Source organism: Equus przewalskii, chromosome 3 (assembly GCF_037783145.1).
Source record: "Equus przewalskii isolate Varuska chromosome 3, EquPr2, whole genome shotgun sequence".
Lineage (NCBI taxonomy): Eukaryota > Metazoa > Chordata > Mammalia > Perissodactyla > Equidae > Equus > Equus przewalskii.
The window spans coordinates 112,323,434-112,343,638 of NC_091833.1; the positions used below are offsets into that span (position 1 = coordinate 112,323,434).

The 20,205-nt window shown below is 51.4% G+C and overlaps 1 protein-coding gene across 13 annotated transcripts in view; it reads left to right on the plus strand.

Moving 5' to 3' along the window:
* Nucleotides 1-20,205, plus strand: part of SLC2A9 (solute carrier family 2 member 9) — a 225,984-nt gene that overhangs the window by 161,677 nt on the left and 44,102 nt on the right. For all 13 annotated transcript variants that reach the window (XR_011538319.1, XR_011538320.1, XR_011538321.1 and 10 more), the window contains 2 exons: nucleotides 2,995-3,096; nucleotides 5,972-6,047. Coding sequence is in view for 9 of the 13 variants with exons in the window: in XM_070613243.1 (XP_070469344.1) it covers nucleotides 2,995-3,096; nucleotides 5,972-6,047 (178 nt within the window). In the remaining 4 variants the exon portion in view is untranslated. The remainder of the gene's footprint in view (nucleotides 1-2,994; nucleotides 3,097-5,971; nucleotides 6,048-20,205) is intronic.

A 20,205-nucleotide genomic window follows, 5' to 3' on the forward strand; every position in this document is an offset into this window, starting at 1 on the left:
AAGAACCAGACATTCACATGGGAAAAATAAAAGACAATGCTATCTCATTTCATACACAAAAATTAACTCCAATGGACCATAGACTGAAACATAGAAGCTAAAATTATAAAAACTTCTAGAAGGGGACATAGGAGGATGTCTTTGCAACCTTGGGGTGAACAAAGATTTCTCAGATGGGACACAAAAAGTGTGAACCATTTTTTAAAATTCGTCAATTGGATTTCATTGAAATGAAAATCTGTGACTATTTAGAAGACATTGTTAAGGAAATGGAAAGGCAAGCTACAGACTGGGGAATATTCACAAAGTACACATCTCACAGGGGACTTGAATCCAGAATATGTAAAGAACTCTTAGAACTCAACAATAAGGAGACCAACAACCCACTTGAAAAGGAGCAAAAGCCTTGAAAAGTCCCTTTCCAAAAGAAGATCTCAAAAAAGTCAACAAACAAATGAGAAGATGCCCAACACCGTTAGTCATCAGGGAAGTTAAAACTAAAAGCCACAAAGCAATACTACTATTCACCATAAGGGAGATTAACGTTAAAGTGACTGATAATACCAAGCATTGATGAAGATGTGGAGCAGCTGGAACTCTCACATGCTGCTGGTGGGGACTGAACACGGTACAACCCTTTGGAAAACAGTTTGACAGTTTCTTATAAAATTTTTACTATAACAGCCATTCTTCTCATAAGTTTCACCCAAGAGAAATCAAAGCACACATGTACACAGAGATTTGAACACTGATGTTCACAACAGCTTTATTCGTAAGAGCCCAAATTGGCAACAGCCCAAATGTCCATCAGCTGATGAATGGAGAAACAGATTGTGGTATATCCATTCAATGGACTATTGCTAAGCACTAAAAAGGAATGAACCATTGATCTCAAATGGTGATGAGATCTCAAAAAGGGATGACTCTCAAAGCATAGTGATCTCCAGTATGGAACTCCAATCTTATCTAGACAAATCTAGTCTATGGTGACGGAAGGGTGTCAGTAGTTGCTTGGGGCTGGGGAAAGGGGCTCAAGGAGACTTTGGAGTGATAGAAATGTTCTATAACTTGATGGGGTCATGGTTTTATGGGTCTATAAATTTGTCAAAACACACCAAACTGTACATTTAAATGAATGCTTTCTATTGAATCTAACTACACATCAAGAAAGTTGATTTTTAAATCCTAACCAAAAAAATATTTGACTATAATTATCCCACCAGAGGTCCTAGCACTGTGGGGTGGGCACTAGGTGCTGGGTAAGTGGTCACTGGCTGGATGAATGACCCCATGGCTCAGGAATCCCCAGGGGGGCTTTCCTGGGAGCATCAAGAGGCTGACAGTCCATCCCGGCTGACGTCAGTAGCCCTCAGAGGCAGCTGTCCTCCCTGAGTTAACGTCCTCACCCGTGATTTAACACTGAGAGGAAGCACCATGTTTGCTTGGATCCCTTCCAACAGGCTGCCCTTGAACAGGACTCAAAGGAGGCGGGAGGAAGAAAGGAGCCTCAGACGGATACTGCTTCCCACGAGGATGGAGAGGGTGGCATTGCTCTCTTCTCTCTCTTGCACGGCTGTTTCCTTGGTATCTCCCTGGACCAGCTTTAGAGAGGGTTTCCAAATCAGGGAGCTTTACGTTGACTCAGGTTACTGGTTCATCAGAGAATTTAGGGAAACGAAACAGCCAGATCCCCCGAAAGTGCTTGACAGTCGGCATCACGGTGTAAGACAAGGGTTCGCCATTGGTTTGTGTTTGGGGCACTCTTTCTGACTCTGACACCGCTCGGGGTGCCTTTGAAGAAACTAAAACAAACAGAATAAAAAAAGAAAAAGCTGAAATCCCTGAAGTCAGTAACAGGTACATAGTAATCTCAGTGGAACAGTGCGACACGTGTCAATCTCAGATCTTTTCATTTGGTTCTTGTGCTTTTCTGCACTGCTTGAATTCACAGTGAGCATATATTAGTTTTACAAAAATCATGCCATATTTCTTTAAGAAAAAAGTAACCATGAGAGATTGCTTGCGAGTGTCTGTCTGCTGAAGGGAGCTTCCTGTGGGATTGGCCAGGACGGAGGGCTTCTTGGAGGAGGCGCTTTAAACAGGGCGTTTACCAATGGAAAGGGCTGGATTGGCCTAAGGACAGGAAGAATGTGTGAAGCTGTGGAATCATATACAGGAGGCTGGGATACAGGTATTTTTTTTTTTTTTTTTTGGAGAATAAATAATAAAAGTTTCCTTCTATCCATTCTGTTATGTGTCAGAATACAAAATTCTGTCTCTTGCGAGGTGAAGGTTATTATCCCCATGTGTAGTGAAGGGTTAACTCAGCAGACGCAGGGTATCCAAGTTCTGCACGTTCCGAAGAAAGGACAGAACATCCTGGAACATCCTGCCTAGTAAGAGTGTCACTGTGTGCCCGGGCCTTGGCCCGTGCCGGTCACACTGAGACGGTCAATCTCAGTAAAGGGACATGGCTTCAGGGGCTGCAGTGGCGTGGCCTCCTGGTGTCACACCCCAGGATGAAGCTGGCGCTCCCAGGCACGGGCAGAGCAGGAAAAGCAGACCCTTCTCTGCCCGCTCCTGCCTCTGCGCCCCGCGCCTCGGGAGCCTGTCCCCGTGAAGCCCACGCCCTGGGGGCCTAGAGGAACGGCAGCCTCGCCTTCCACGGCAGGCTGGCTCCGAGGTAGGCTCTCCTTTTCCAGACTCCCTGGCAGATAGGCCCCCTGCCCAACCCCCTAAGGAGGAAGATTAGGAGGAAAAGTGAATGTATCGACACCCAGTAGGTGCTCAAGAATTGTGACCTTCTTCTCACGCCCTTTCTTCCTTTCTCATAAAGATCACTGCCTCCCTGGCTGTAGCTGGGGAGAAGGTGGTGGGGCTGAATCCAGGTCAAAGCCTGCCTTTAGCCGCCCACCAGGGCCGTTCCCAGCACCGCGGCCCCCTCCGCTTGCTGCTGAAGTGAATAATGACCGTCTCTCTCTGACCCTGACCTAGGGCTTGGTCATCGAGCGCCTGGGCCGGAGACCCCTCCTCATCGGCGGCTTTGGGCTGATGACCCTCTTCTTTGGGATCCTCACCGCCACGCTGACACTGCAGGTGAGTGGATGTATCTGTGGCCCCAGAGGGAGGTCGGTGTGGAGCTGGCTTCCGGTGTCACCACTCTGGGGCCCCCGGCTTGGGAAGTGCACACTCTCTACAGACAAGGCTTGCAATGTGGCGCTCCCAAGGGGCCTCTCAGCGCTGAAGCTGCAGGGCGCCCTGGAGGAGAGGAGGGTTTAGTAAAGGGTCCTTGGACCGGGAGACGAGAGACCTGGCTTCTGGTCCTGTCACTGCCACAAATGAGCTGTGTGACATTGGGCAAGATGTGTCCCCTCTCTGAGCTTCAGTTTACCCATCTATGGAATAGAGGACATTTCAGTAGACGACTCCTAAGACGCCTCTTCCAGCTGTCATGTTCCCGCATGGAGCGCCTAGCACTGCCACATGAGGCAATTGCATGACTGTCACGTCATTGGCTGGTGGGACCAGCAGGGGCTCGGGAGCCAGACTGCCTGGATGTGAATCTTGGCTTTCCCACTCACTCGCTGTGAAGCCTTTGGCAAGTCACTTAACCTCTCTGCTCCTCAGGCCCCATCTTTGAAATGGGACAGTTGTCCCCAGATCCGGGGGTGTTGTGAGGACTTGAGAAAATGCACTTCAAGTACTTGGAACAGTGCCTGGAACAAACAAGCGCTCGATGTTTGGGGTCGGACAGTGCTGTACCTAATTCTTATCAAAGAGCTGCTTTTTCTTTTTATGGAGATGAGAAAGTGTGGCATCAATATAAATGAATATGCTGCCCAAGGCTGCACAGCCAGTAAATGGCAGAGCTGGGATGAGAGCCCAGGATCTTGGGGCTCCCCTCTGCTACCCGTACGGTTCGGGGCTACCTGCATTAATTGAGCACCTACTCAGTACCTCGAGCCCCACTCCGCGCTAAAGGGAGCATGAGGCTAGGTCTCAAGGGCCAGTAAATCTTTGCAGTTTTCAAAAATGAATCCCTAAATGGAAAGCTGCCCGTTTGATCATCTGCCTTAGACATCACGCGTCTCAATGTGCCAGACGTCTCCAGAAAAGGCAGTACTAGCCTGGTCGTGTCTGCTGGACCATAGCTCGTCCTTCAGAAAGGAGGGACTGCTGGGCGTACTGACCGGGTGGGAGATGGAACCCTCTCCCTTGTGGGTGATGTGCTGGCAGAGACTTTTCTTCCCAACGGCCAGACCACGGGTGTCCTGCACAGGCGCCCTTGCAGGCTCCTTGGGCTGACCGAGCCAAGTCCTCAGAGGTCCTGAGGAAGGCAACTGGGCCATGTTCTGGGGCATCTTTTTGCAACTTGTGTCAGTGTGTGGAAGGGCTGCCTGGAGCATGGGAGCCCCCTCCAGGCCTTGCTGCACGAGGTTTCAGAGCTCCGCCCTGCTCCCAAGCAGCCCCTTAGAGAGCCTGGCCCTTTCCTCCCCCCAGAGCTCAGCTGGCTTCTGTGCTTTCTGGACTCAGCAGGCCCTAGATACCTGTTGCATACCTCTTCCTCTGGAAACCCTTCCCATAGCCGCATGTCTGAGTGAGGCGCCCTCCTCTCTGTTCCCAGGGACCCCGAGGGGCAACCCTGCACTATCACTTATCACTAAGCATTGACTTTCACTGTTGACTCATCTTTCTTTCCCTATAGACAGTGAACTGTGGGAGCGAGGGCCAGGGCTGTATCATTTCTGCATCCCCACCTCTCAGCCCAGTGCATGGCATCCAGGGGGAACTCTGAGCCATCTGCCAAATGAATGGATGGATGGATGGATGGATGGGTGGGTGGATGCGTGGATGGATGGATGGGTGGATGGATGGATGGTGGGATGGATGGATGGCTGGGTGGATGGATGGATGGGTGGGTGGATGGATGGTGGGATGGATGGATGGGTGGGTGGGTGGATGGATGGGTGGATGGATGGATGGGTGGATGGATGGATGGTGGGATGGATGGATGGGTGGGTGGGTGGATGGATGGGTGGGTGGATGGATGGATGGGTGGGTGGATGGATGGATAAATGAATGACTTAGTGCAGCAGTGAGCCATGCAATGTACAAAAACCTGCATCTCTCCTCTCAACCCCAGACCCTCCCAGCAAGAGCTGATGGACCTGGACAGGGAAGGGCCGCTCTCTCTCTCCCCTCCCTTCCGCTTGCCCTCCACTCTGAGTGTTTGTGGCCACCCCTGGGCCGTGTTCCTGTACCTCACGCCCTTGCCCACACAGAACGCTCTCCTGGAACTCCTTTCCTTTCCTTTTCCTCTCCACTGACTCCGGCTCAGCCTTCGAAGGTGAGCGCAGGCTCCTTCCATCCCTGAATCTCTCTAGACTGGGTTTGGGGTCCCTGGCACCTCCACATGTGCTCACCGTGTCCCAGCACTGGTGACACCATGTTCTAATTATCAACCATCCAGTCAGCTAGAGCGGGGACAATTCCCTAAACATTTTCCATACCCAGCACCAAGCTGTCTCATCCACCCCCGCCAGACAAGTGACAGCCCCTCCAAGCATATTTAATGACATGAGCTAACTCACCTCATACCTTGTCAGGATGGCAGCTGTAGAAATATGGTGTTTTGCATAATAATAGTGATAATGAAGAGAAATTTTTTAATGTCATCATGCCTATAAAAACTGCTCATCTTGTCTGCTTCAGACTAAGACCCCATCAGTGTTAGTTGTGTATTTACTTACCACTTACTGTGTGCCGGGGACCATCTCATTTCATCTTCACATCTGTAAAACACGCGGATGGAATGGCTTAGGGGCTATCATTAGCCCCATTTTATGGACACTGAAACTTGGGCTCAGACCTGTAAAGTGACACAGATGAATGGAGGAGGAGCTGGGGTGGGAAGCCAGGTCCTCGATGCACTGCTGCCTCCTCACCTGCCCATGTCGCTGTCCTCTCACAGGACCACGCCCCCTGGGTCCCTTACCTGAGCATCGTGTGCATTCTGGCCATCATTGCCTCCTTCTGCAGCGGCCCAGGTAAGGCACCCCTGCTTCCACTCTGGCTGGCCCAGGGGCTCACGGCACCACCACGGTGGGGGGTGCTTGTTGTCCAGATGGGGAGCTTGGGGCCCAGGGAGGGAGAGGCCCGCTGGGAATGGAGAGGGAAGAGAGTTCCACACCCATTTAAATGCAGTGACTGCCTTCATTTCCGCCCAGCAGATGGTGGGTGATGCGCACACCCAAAGATGCATTAATAACATCAACAGCACAGCAGCAATTAACTGTTGTGAAAGCTGTAAGCCAGATACAGTAGTTTGGGATGAATCGAAGATAATTGTGTTACAGTCTGTGCCCACGGAGACGTTACAGTTTAATGTGGAAGATACGATAATAATAATAATTTAGTGTCTGAGACTTAGTGATCACTGCCTGTGTACTGTGCTCAGCCCAGCGCTTGATGCACACTAACTCATTCGAGGCTCGGGACAGCTCTAGAGAAGGTGGAGATGGGAAGTGGCTTGCACAGAGCGAGCAGTGATGGAGCTGCCTGACTTCCAGCCCCGAACACCGCCTGACAATGTTTCTGCACGAGTGTGGACTCTGGAGTATTCTGAGCCTCAGTTTCCCCGGGACTCACCTCCAGCCCTAGCTCTGCCATTTCCTAGCCATGGTTGGTGGGAAAGTCCACTCGTCTTCTTGAGCCTCGGTTTCCCCATCTGTAAAATGGCCAAGATGGATGAGACTGAGGGCCCTGCCATCCCTGGCTCTGAGTCTGTGCCCTCAGGGGCCCACATGGGTGGCTGTGGTGGACTGAGAAAGTGGTCCAGGGCAGGCCCGACAGTGCCACAGATCCCTCTGTGAGGTGTTGCCGTGGTTCCTCTTTGCTTTGGTTTCTGTGTTGATGGGAGCAGCACGAAGTTTCCATCAGAACAAGTAGACTGGAACTTCTGTTTCTCCCTTTGCATTGCTGATTTTCGTGGGGTCATCATGTTCCATGTCCTATCACATTTGTGACAGATGAAAAGCATTTGTCCCCGTGTGGGACATCAGGATGTTAATGAGATGATGGAGTGGGCCTTGGAATAATCGACGGAGGGCATCAGGCATGCACCTGTCTGTGCATACACACCCACGCGGTGCTGTGATGATAGTCAGATGGCTGGAGGAAGCAGGCGGCACCTCCCAGGCGGGGTGGCAAAGTGACAGGAGAACGGACAAGGAGAACATATGCAGTGTAAGCAGATTCAAGGAGTACTTGTGTTTAGTCCTCCAGGGCCCCCAAACCACCCACTCCATAGGCACCATTCACATCGGTGCCCCTGGAGGCGTGAGGCCAGTGGTCCTGTGCTAGGCCTGGGAATGTTGGGGAGCAAACCCAGAGACAGGCAGGTTCTGCTGTCACGGGGCTTCTAGGCTGCTGTGGAAATCTCAGATGTCACCTGCCCAGCGAGGCCGCTCCTGACCACTTAATGTAAAATCAGCACGCACACATGCACACACATGTACACATATATGGACACACACGTATACACACACACATGCTGTCTCTCACATCATCCTGGTTTACTGCCTTCATAGCACCTCTCACTGGCTCATCTGTTTCCTACATACTCATTTGTTTAATGCAGGGATTGGCAAACTTTTCCTGTAAAGGGGCAGACAGTACATATTATTGTAGGTCACACAGCCTCTGTTGCAACTATATGGCTCTGTGGTGATAGTGTAAGCACAGCCATAGACAATGTAGACAATGTGTAAATGAACATATGAATAGACATGGCTGTGTTCCAATAAAACTTTATTTATAAAAGCAAGTGGAGGGCCAGATTTGGCTGTTGGGCTATAGTCTGCTAATGTCTACCTTAATGTGTCTCGCCCAACTAGAAAATAAGCTCCATGAAAGGACCTTGTTTGTGGTTCATAATCTTATCCTGAGAACCTAGAGCTGTGCTGAGGACATGAAGTGCTCCAGAAATGTGTGTTAAAGATTGAATGAAACAGCTGAGGAAAGAGCTGGGCAGGGAAGACGTGTGCTCTTGTGAATGGGTGTAAGAGTGGAGCCGGAGCGGGCAGCAACGGTTCTCAAAATGAAGCCTCAGGGGAGAGAGGGGGTGGAGACAGCAGGACCCTGTTCTGCATATCCCTGAAACTCCTGGGGAGGAGGCAGCTGGGTTGCATGGTGTCAGCGAAAATACTGCAGGTGACATTAGCCAATGGCGTGTAGTAAAGGGATGAGTTAAGCTAATGTCAAAATTTTTTATTAGAGAAAGAACAAAAATAATGTTAATTCTATGCAAATCAATTTCTCAAGCGATTTTGAGAAATTGAACCAGATTTTTTAAACCTCAAAGTCAAAATTGAAGAGTGTGTATTTGTCATCATGTATCTTCAGCCACTCTTCCATCCATATGACAATGTACTGTGCATTTACTATAGGGTCTAACAATTCCTTAATCGTGCACCAAAAAAAAAGCGGTCTCATAGCTTCTAACCCAACCTTACTAACTTAAAAACAGTCCCAAGGCCACTGACCAAGACAGACGATCCTTAATATACTCCTGAGCGATGTCCTTTGAGTGTCTCGTGTGTGGAGTCGGAATTCTGAGTCATGGTGACAACAGTGCGTCAGTCAGAGCAATGCTAGCTGCCTAGCAAATACACCCCAAAACAGCAATGGCTTACCACGGGAGAAACTACCTGCTCACTCGTGTGTGCATCCTCGGTGTCCCTGGTAAGTGGTGGCCTAGACCCAGGCTCCTTCTGTGTTGTGGCTCCAGCCGCCCCTGGGACCTCCTTGTCCACTGCATCAGATAGGCAGAAGGGGAAAACAAATGTGGAGGATGCTTCTTAAGAGTCTTGACCCGGAGTAACACCATCCCTTCTGCTCGTATTCCAATGGTGAGGACAATCACGTGGCCGGACCTAGATGCAAAGAGGGCTGGGGAATGGAGGCCCTCGTGGGCAGCCACTGACCAGCAACAGCTCTATACTGTGGAAGTGGATCATAACTAGCCAGCTCTGCTCTGAGCAGGGTCTGTGCTTGAAACACCAGCTTCCCCCGAAGTGCCCAGGGCTGGCTTGAGACCTTCTAGGCACGGACTTGCGGATGGTTTAATTATGACCAGAGAACTCAGAGAAGCAGCCAGGGCAGGCACTCTCACAGCTTGAGCTCTTCTAAGAGGGAGACAAGGGATGGCACCCCAAAAGTGATTTGGTTAATGCCAGAGGCAGTGGCTTAGGTCTCCCCTGGCACCATCCTGCACTGGGTGCCTTACACATCACCCCTCCTCCACAATTGTCTTGAAGTGAGGATTAACTGCTCCCATTGACGAGTGAGGAAACTGAAGCCCAGAGAGGTTACAAGGTCCCCTAACACGACACAGCTAGTGAGAGCTGGAGTCAAGATTTGAACTCCGATCTTTAATATCCTGTGCTCTTTTCCCCAATGCAAAGGATAGGAATTCACATCCATGCCCTGCACTGAGCTTTTCACAGCATGTTCCCTCTGTCCCTAATCTGGTCCTTACACCAGGCCTCTGATAATAGTAGCATATATTGAGCACTTACTGTGTGCCAGGTTCTGTTCTAAGTGCTTTAATTCTCATAAAAATACTGTGAATATGAGATAACACAGTCATTGGCAAAATAAAATCACAAAAATCAGAGGTTTCACTCAATCAAACTTTACTAATAATTCACAGGATCCTGGGCATTGCAAGACACAGGTGAAGTCTGAAGCCTAGGTTCTTCCTTGCCGTGCTAGGGCGCACTGTGGTCCAGGTGGAATTTATGAGGGCTCTAAGAAAAACACGCAGGGCGTCACGTACACACGGCAACTATCTTGTCCACGAAAGTCTCCATTTTCTACTTTGATCATCACATAGCTGACACTGCCATTTTCCAGTGGGCTATCCCCAGAGCTGTGCATTCCAATCTAAGTAGACCAGGTATAGCCCACTAAAACCATTTTATACACTAGGACTCTCTCTTGTCTCTTTGCTAGTAAATTATGAGTTGGATTAGCAAGTTTACAAGCAGAATGGACCAGGTCATTTTTTTCCCCTCTCTCCCTGTCCCAGATGATAGAAGATGAGTTACAGATCAGTTGCGAAACATTTCCTTCCCAGATTAATTTTATTCCCATTTTATAGATGAAAAAACCAAAGCACAGATCGATTAAGTAATTTTCCCCAAGTCACACAGCTAAGAGGCAAGTGCTGGCTTTGAATCTACACCATCTTGTTCTAGGACCTGCAGTCTTAGCTCTCATCTGTGCACATGGTCAGTGCTCATTGGCTGTTTGCTAAAAATTGAGTGGAATTAGGCCCATTTTGAAATTGACCTGCAAGGCCAGCTGACCCAGAGGATTTGGGACAGGAGGGGAAGCTTCTGTTTTTATCTCCCGAGGCTGGGTCTACTCTGATCATCATAAATCAGTCCTGTTTGTGTCTACACGGAAAGATGTAATTTTGCCATTCGTGTCTAGTCGTCAGACCTCCTTGGCTGAAGGTGAATTCAGAGCGTTTTGATTTGCATGGTCTCCAGCTGCTCCTGCTTCAGAAATTGCACACAGAAGTCAGGAGCGGTGGTTCATCTTTGTCTCTTCAACTCACGGACACCTAAATCATGGCACTTAGCAATGAAATGAAGGCCGTGCTGACACATGCAGAGCTTCAAAATGAACTGAGGCACAACAGAACATGGAAACAATTTCAGAGCTGGAGGGGACCTCAGAAATCATTTAGCAGATGAGGAAATGTGCGCAGGAGCTGTAATGAATTAGAACTAAGGCAGCCCAAGTTTGTAAAAGGACATAGACCTTTTCTAGTCCAGTTACGCATTGGAATCTTAAGTCCCATCTGTGGTTTCTCTGCCAGGAATTTCTTCAACTGTGACTTGATGGCTTCCATTGATGGGGAACTCACTACCTAACAAAACAGACAACTCTATAGTCCAGGGGTCAGCAAACTATAACCTGTGGGCCAAAGCTAGCTCATGGCCTGTTTCGTATGACCCATAAGCAAAGAACGGGTTTTGCATTTTAAAGAGAAAAAAAGAAGAATGTGTGACACAGACCACGTGTGGCCTGAAAAGCCTAATATATTTTCTAGCTGACCTTTTACAGAAGTTTGCTGACCCCTGCTGTGATCCCCCAATTCTGATATTTGAGAGAAAAGAGAGTGAGCTAGCTTGTGAGGTAGGGAAAGAAGGATTTCCACAGAGCAGGAGCAGCCAGCAAAAACGTCAGAATGTAAAAAGAAGTTAATGTCAGAGGGGCCACAAATAAACCGCTGGGGCCAGAGCAGCTGAGTCACCTGGGAAGCCTTTAAAAATGTTGATGCCCAGGCTGTATCAAGGCGAACTGAGTCACAGTCTGGGGGTGGGACCAGCTTCTCCATTTTCTAACACTCCCACGTGATTCCAATGTGCGGGCAAATTTGAGAACCCCCTGGGCTGGAGCGAGGTTTTCAACCCTGGCTGAGTATATTATAGCCACCTGTTGGCTTCAAGCACTACAGCAAGGCTGATGTTGAGGCCTCCCCCGACGCCAGCTCAGTTGGAGTCTCTGGGGTGCAGCCCAGGGACGAGTACTGCCCAGAGCTCAGGGCGGGACATGGCGCAGAGGACAAGTCGGAGAGACGCCCTGGACGCAGATCCAGGGGCCCTGGGGTGTTGCGTTAAGGATTTGCGATTTTATTCTGAGCTCCAGACAGGTCTGCTGGGGGGGTTTTAAGGGTGGACTTCACAGGGCAGATCTGCAGTGAGAAGACTGGGTCTGGGAGGCAGCTGGGAGAGAACAAACCAGAGGCAGAGACACCAGCCAGGGGCTGCTATAGTGGGAAACACAGGCTGCAGGAAACAAGGACCCGGACGAGGGCCTGTCACCTGGGCGGGCCACCCCACAAAGAGACCCCTGGACGTGGGCCCTGTGATGCGGGCAGGCCCCTGAGGGGAAGCTCTATGTTGCATGGTGTCATTTTAGGACTTTTCCAGTTATCTTTTCCCATGACAGCTGTTTTCCCAGGGAGAACAATGATGTTGACATCCTGTCTCAAGGGAAATCTTTCCCCCTGTCCACTGACACACGTAAGCTAAATTGGACTCATCTCCACACAGGCTGAAGGGCTTTCCTGGCCAAAACCACAAAGCTTTGCCCGCTGTGCTTTTTGCCCAGCCCTCGCCCTCCTTGCGATGATGCGGCTCCACTCCCAGGGTTGACAAACACGCCTCCCCCCGTTGTGGAGCCTGGTGAGTTTCCAGCACGTTAGATTCCGAGCTCTCCGGCTATGTCTGCTCCAGCTGCCCAGTCCCAGATTGGCTGTCGGTCCCTCCCCTCTGCTCCCCAGACCCCTGTGGTCACCCCACAGCTGGACCTTGCTCACCGGCAACTGCTGCAGCCGAGATTGACAGGGTTAGAAGCTGCACTTGAACTCACATTGGCCGCACACAGCTTAAGCCGCCCAGAGACATTACCCGTCTTGGGGAAGCTGCCGTTTGGGTTTCGAAACCATCTCATACCCCTTAAGCGGACAGGAAGGAGCAGATCCTAAGAGGAGCCGCCTGGGAAAGTGTGGCTCGGAGATGCTGGAGGATAAATGGCTGAGAGGCTGCCCGTCCATGATGAAATGAAAAGGCTGTCCTCCCGGGAGAGAAAGCGTGACTCTGCCCGAGGCCGCTTCTGGGCCGAGCAAATCAGCGCAAGAGGACTTGACAGGGAGTTGAAATTACGTGAAGGGAGAGAAAGAAAACAGGGGAGGGCTGTTTCCTGCTATGTATTTTATTTGTGTGCATAACCCCAGGGCGGTGGCAGAGCCACGTAATGAACGAGGCCCCATAAAAGAGCTTTCTCTTTGCAAAAAGGAGATCATCACCAAAGCGTGTCAGTTAGAGTTTGGGAACTCTTCGTAGGCACTGACGATGTGCCGGGCGCTGAGTGAAGCTGTCTAAGCGCAGTTTACGTGCCGGTGGGAAGGACAGAGGCACCACAGTCTGTCCAATTAGATGGAGTACCGTCCCTGCTCTTAGAAAGGTGCACGTTAGGATCCGAGTGCCCAGAAGGTGAGCGCAATCCTGATGGGGGATGCACCCTGGGCCCTGTGAACACGTGCCCAGCCTGAAAAACGAACTCCTCTATCACGTTGATTTAATCTGGAAAGACTACCCGAGTGAACTAACGTTTGAGGGGACCTCTGGGATCTCTGCCCGTCCCGCCTGCCCCCTCTCTCCCCGTCCCCACAGCACACATTCTCCCAGCTTTCCAGCCACATGGAGCTGCCCCATTGCCACTCCTGCTCGCATGATCCCAGCCTTTGCACACCTGTTCCCCAGCTTAGGACACCACCTTTTCCTTCCATTTGAGGAACGGCTTCTCATCTTTAAAAAGTCAGCTCACGCTGGATCCAGAACCTTCCTTAAAACTAGACAACCCCTCCTCTGTGCTCCCATGGCTCGTAGCTTTGCTGCCAGGGCCGCCCTCTCCACCCCGTATTACAGTGGCCGTGTTGCTCAGTTTCTCCTAAGATCTGGGGATGTTTCAGGAGCGGGGACCTTGTTTCCACCACTTCTGTATTCCAGGCACCAAACCCAGAGCCTGACAACTGGTTAGCACTCTGTAAAGGGTTGTATTTTGCACGCGTTCACTCAACACTCCTTGAGTCCCCACTGTGTGATGTGTGGGGTGTACTGACACCACTTCTGACACCAAATGTGTGGCTTTTGATGACACCAAGTGTGTCACTGTTCCACACGAGTTCTCCAGTTCTCTAACACCAGCTGGGTGTCCAGCCATTCAATTAAATTCTGACACCATCTACCCACAGTGAGCACAGACCCCACAAGTTAAGGGTTCAGTCCTACAAGACTGCCCCCACTTCAGACACCAGCCACGAGTGGGGTCCCCGGGTGACTGCATTTCTGCCCTGCCAACTACAAATTCAGGGGCTACCAAGACCCATCCCCCTCAGGTTTAATAATTGGCTAGAATGACTCTCAGAGCTTAGGAACATGCTTTCCTTATGGTTTCAGCTTGTTATCAAGGGTACAACTCAAGAGCAGACAAATGGATGAGATGCACAGGGCAAGGTATGGGGCAATGGGCGCAGAGCTTCCGTGCCCTCTCCAGCTGTACCACCTTCCCAGCCGCTCAGTGTGTCCCCCAGCCCCGCCATTTCAGGGTTTCTGTGGAGCTTTCGTTGTGTAGCATCATTGAGTCCACCATTGGACCTCAACATCCAGCCCCTCGCCCCTCCCTGGAGGTTGGGAGGTCGCGCTGGAAGTTCCAACCCTCTGAGGGAGGCCAGCGCCTCCCCTGGAACCATCTGAGGGCGCACCTCGAGTCACCATGCTGGCATGAACCCGGGTGGTGGAAAGGGACGCATCGTGAACAACAAGGGACATTCATATCACCTGGAAACTCCAAGGGTTTTAGGAGCTCCGTGCTCTGTGCCAGGAATGGGCACAAAGACTAAATTTATTTTTTTTATTATACCACAATGCCAGACTCTGGGAGGGACTGGAGATAAAGGGCAAACGAGGCAGTGTCCCCACCCCCACCTGGTGCAGCTGCAGGGTTAGATGTCCAGTATGGACACTTGGTCCTCATACGGCCTGGCCCTGTGGCGCCCTCGAGGCACTGGCCGCAGTGGTCAACTGAGGGGTGGAGGAAGGGGCTGGAGCCCTCCACTGCCTGGCCCCTGGCTAAGGTTGTCCCTGAGGGGGACCGCCTCCCACAGACAGTGTGGAATGCCAGCCAGGCTCTCAGAATGCACAGAATGGTGGGCCCGCCCTGAGAGGTGAGGCCCAGAGGGTTGAGGCCGTGCCCAGCAGACCTAGGAGGAGAGTCAAGTGAAATAAAGAGTCAAAATCAAATGCTTGCTCCGTGTTACCAGAATGCTGCCCCCACACCCACCAAGTCTAGGGAAAAGGAGCTAGAAAACATCCACTCCTGCCCTGCAGGAGCCCGCGGGAGACAGCTGAAAATGAGTGATTGTCGCTCCGTGGATTTGCAGGAGGTGGGGACAGAAAGAGGAAGAGACCAATGTCTGTGGAATGCCTGGTATTTGTCCAGCATCGTTCAGTGTTATCCCTGTAATTCTCTCCAAGGTTGGATCCGTGGCCTTTCAGCTGGGGATGGTGGCTGGCGCTGTGTCTAGCTGTGTCTGCCTACGAACCCTATGCCATGGGATAGGCGGTACACCAGGCCTGCTGGGAGAACCCATTCACCAGCCTGTACTGCCCCAGTGGGGCGGTTGGTCAGCAGACAGCAGGGCCTCAACTGCCAGGCCAGGGGTCAGGGCGGGAGGCCAGGCTCTGCCAGCAATACACTGGTCTCCGAGTCATGAGCCCAGCACAGTGCCTGACAGTTGCAGGCACTCAGGACAGTTCTGCTTGTTGAATGAATGAATGAGTGAACGAATGACAGAGAACCCTATCCATGGCCCTGGCCTCCACCCAGTGGCATTAAGTAGCCCAGAGCTTAGATGGGGGTCAAATCAGATGACTTGTTTCAACTCAGAAGTTAAGAAACTATGTGCAAAGCAGAATAACAAGTAAATTAATTTCTAACCTTCTTGACCAAGCAGAAATTATAGGGTAGAAGAAATGGGTATATATACGTTAAAATAACTAGGGCTATAAATCAAGAGCTGTACCCTGACACCAAATCAGTGCATGGTCCTAATTCTGGAAAAATTGTTTAAGGGCAGTTAAATGGGAATGTCTCACAATCGCAGGTTTAAAAAGAACTGCAGCGTCATTGCTCAGGACACATCCCTGCATCTAAGAGGAATTTATACAGAAAGCGAGACTGAATCCCGTGTTGCTGGCGTGAATTCTTAGTCGTCCCCATCTAAAGCAGGAGACCCCAGCTCCACATCCATTCCCACCTGGGCCTTGGGGAGAGAACGAAGAGATGACCTTTCTAAACCACCCTGTGACTCTAACCTGTGCATGAATTTGGAATCAGGTCGAGTCCAGCAGGAAGGTACTGTCAGCTGGGATTTCAAAGGGAGTTGCAGGAATGGCCTATTTCCAGAGATGTGGCCAGGCTGGAGAGAGTCAATAGAAAAGATGGAGATACCTGAGGATAGGGATAGGAACAGCGGGAGGCTGCCACCACCCCCTCAGGCCTGAGTATGCACCGGGCACGCTCATTTTAATTAAAATTAATTCCTCCCTAACAAGAGAAATTAAATATTAAGAAACGAGATTGTGTCAGATAAGACTGAGGTTTGAAGCTCCACAAACCACTGGGATATTTCGTGGTTTTTTTCCGCCACTTCCACCCCGAAGAACTAATTTTCATCCCAGTTGAGAATGCACGACGTAGATAAAGATATAGCTGCAATAAGTCAATAAGAGTAGAGCCTTGCTCCCTAGGAGCACAAAGAGGAATAAGAAACGTCCCAACCAGGAGCTCAGAGCCCAGGATTAGAGGCAGTCCCCAAGGAAGGAAAAAGAAGAGGAAGTAATTAACCGTCATTGGGGGAGGAGGGCAGATAGAAAGTTGAAGCTCAGAGAAGTCAAGTGCTTTACCAAAAGTCACACAGCTGTTGAGCAGTGGAGTCAGGATTCCAGTTCAGGTTCGTGTGACTCCAGAGCCTGAGTTTTAAGATCTACAATAGGCCACTGAGATAAGGCAGGTCCTGGGCATGTGGGAGAACAGACCAGACACTTATTCAGGTGAGTAGGGGGTCAGGTTACCCAGAGGAGGTAAAAGTTAAACAGATTCCTGAATGTTGAGCTGGCGAGAGCAGTGCCACCAAGTATGGGTTCTCAGGGTGTGCACTGCACAAGGGGCCATGTCTGAAGATGCCTCATCCCCTTGTTAGACAGACACTGGCATATGAGAATATGGGCACCTGTGGAGGTTGGAGGCCTCCCAGCCAGGTTCTAATACAACAGGGCTGCACGACCTTGACATCCACCCACAGGCAAACACAGCTGTGCACACACCCAGGGAAGTGTGCCCACACACCATGGTTCACGCACATGCACACCCACACGTGTGTGCCCTTGCCCACTCTCAGAGGCCTGATTCCCATCCCCTGCCCGACTCCAAATCTGGCCTGCTTGCCTCACTCTGGGGGGAGGGCATGGAGCAAGGGTGTGCCCTGGCCTCCTGGCTGGGGTGAGCAGACAACTGTGTGGGCACGCATGTGCACCCTCAGGGCTGCGCCTGCTGCGCATCTGGAGGGCTCCCCCGGCTAAGCCGGCCTGGGACACGGGGAGTGATCGTCCAGGTTGTACAGGAACATACTGATTTATGAGATGTTTTTATTTGACAAAGGGGCACATTTTTAATTTGCAGCAGTGCCATTTGGCCCTGGAGGTGGCCAGCTGAAAAGGAGAGGAAGCACGTGTGGGGAGGGGACAGGAGTCAGAGAGCCGGCCTGCTCATGGGCCCAAGGACGCTCAGTACAGCAGGAGGAGGGGACGTGGGAGGAGCAGGGCTGCAGGCAGGTCAAGATGCAGGGCAGGCACCGCCAGACCATCACGGCCCCTGCGGGCCGGAGTCACTAGACTTTGTCCTCGTGGAGGTAGGCAGCCACTGAAGTGTTTGAGGCCGCAATGTGACCTTATCAGACTGGCCTTTAAAGTGTCTGCAGTGTGGGGACTAAAGTGGAGGTAAAATATGGAAGATGGGAAGGCCTAGTAAGAGTGAATTCAGACGGGTCGATAAGGAATTTGTATCAGCTAGCTATCACTGTGTAACACAGACCCCAGACCTAGTGGATTAAACAACGCCCATTTATTATCGCTCCCAAGTCTGTGGGTCCACGTGGCAGTCTTGCTCTGCCGGCCCACGCTCTGCTGATCCCCACGCATTTTATGTCTTTGTCTTTTGGTGAATTGACCTTTAGCCGACCATGTGACCTTCATTAGTCACTTCTCTGAGCCCTAATTCGGGGCAAGGACAAGCAGACAGCACACCCCACTGCTCCAAGGAACCCACAGGGAGGGATGGGGCTCGAGAGAGGCAGTCAGTGGATGCTCTTGGAATCTCACTGCGACTTTGCCAAAATCTGCACTGATTTGGGCAAGTCGTTGTCCCTTCCTGGGTCTCGGTTTCCCCATCAGCGAAATGAGGGGCTGAGCCAGATCAGGGCTTCTCCAGCTGAGTGGCTGTGCTTCAGGACCCCCTTCCATGGTCCAACATACCTGCCACCCCCCGCCCAGGCCTCTGGGTAGGCAACAGGAATGGCATTTTAACACTTTTTCTGGATGATTCCTAAGCAGCCAGCCCAGCCCAAACCACGTCCCCGTTTGAGGAAGCCTCCAGGCTTAGTGGCGAGCTCCATGGCTGCCTAGAGACCAGCACCTAGGTGGGCTGGCCAAGCAGAGCACTGGCCATTCCCTTCTGCTGCACAGACCCTCAGGGCCACAAAGTCGAGGTGACGGTGACAGTGTGAACCATCGCGCATCTGGCGGGCATTTCAGGGTCTGTGCTGGGTATGTCCCTCAAGCTGTCCCACGCAGCCGTCACCCCAGCCCCACCAGGCCGATAGTCTATTCCCGTTTTGACCATAAGGGAGCTGAGCCTCGAGGAGGGTATGACTCCTGTAGCCATTCAGAGCAGGTGCTCCTGAAGTCGGTGGGATGGCAGTGTTTGTGCTCTTAGCTACTGTAGTGGGGTGAACAGTGACCTCGAAGAGTGTGTCCACTCAGAACCTCAGAATGTGGCCTTGTGGAGAAAGAACGTCTTTGTAGTGTCGTTAGTTAAGGATCTCAAGAAGAAATCATCCTGGATTTAGGGTGGTCCTAAATCCAGTGACTGATGTGCTTATAAGACGAGGAGAGGACCCAGAGACACAGGCAGAGGGGAAGGCGACGTGAAGACGGAGGTGGCAGAGCCTGGAGTGACCTGGCCACAATCAGGGAACGCCGAGGGTGACCGGCAACGCCGGAGGTTAGGAGAGAGACGTGGGCCGGTTCCCCCCTCACGGCCTCCGGAGAACTACCGCTGCCCACACCTGGATTTCTGGCCTCCAGAACTGTGGGAGAAGAGACTTCTGTTGGTTTAAGTTCCTAGTTTGGGGTGACTTGTTACAGCAGCCCTAGGAAACTCGATGAAGTGGCCGGAAAATATTGCCTTCCCCCAGCAGCTGTAGACGCAGGGCCGGTGGGCTTTGAGAATGACATTTCCATCATCTAACACTTAACACCAAACCGATGGGTGGCAGGCTGCTCGCCAAGCGTGTGGTGCCCATTCCGCTGCTTCAAGCAGACCAAGGAGAGCTTTTAACAGGAATGTTGTCTTCCTTAAGCTGAGCCGAATATTGTCCTCAGCGCCAGGTGCCCTGCCACATTCACCCTGATCCTCGCAGCGCCCTGCAAAGGAGATGCCCTATCCGTAAGGATGCCTGGGCTCCAGGGAGCCTGCCCTGCCCACGTCACACGGAGTGTAGACAGCCCAGCGAGGATCTGAACCCACATCCACCCGACTGAGATCTTATCTTGCCTGCCATTCTCCCACACGTTTCCAGATGCTTAGCTTTCTCACTTATCTCTTTCCCACAGCCTAAGGCAGAGTTAATTAGTGAGCTTATCTTCTGAAACACAGATGGGAAAATATGGCAGTGGTCTTTACAATTTTCTGCCAAGGCCTTTCCAGAAAGGATCGTCCCTCCAAAGCAATCCTAAGCAAACACTGTTCAGAGGAAGAATTTAAGCCCTTCGGGGTTTCTGTGCATGAGCCTGGATTTTCAACAGAAACGTGGAAAGGTTTAGAAACGCTGGTCCTGCAGTCCCTGGTGCCAGTGACAAGGGCCCAGCTCCTGGGGCTTTTCCGTGGTTTCCACCAGCAACGTCTTCCTCCCAGCTATGACTGCGGGACGCTGGCAGGGGAATTGTCACTTCATTGTTCCTTGCAACCACTGAGATGGGGAGAGCGTGATTCTCTGTCTGAGTGTTACTTGGCTGCTGTAACAAAGGACCACAAACTGGTGGCTTGAAACAACAGAAATGTATCTCTCACGGTCCTGGAGACCCAAGGTCTGAAATCAAGGTTTTGGCGGGCCACTCTCCTCCAGAGGCCCTGGGGGAGAGTCTGTTCCATGCCTCTCTCCAAGCTTCTGGTGGCTGCTGGCATTCCTTGACTCGTAGCCACATCACTCCAGTCTCTGCCCCATCTTCACATTGCCTTCTCCTGTGTCTGTCCCCGAAATCCTGCCTCTGTCTCTTAAGGATACATGTG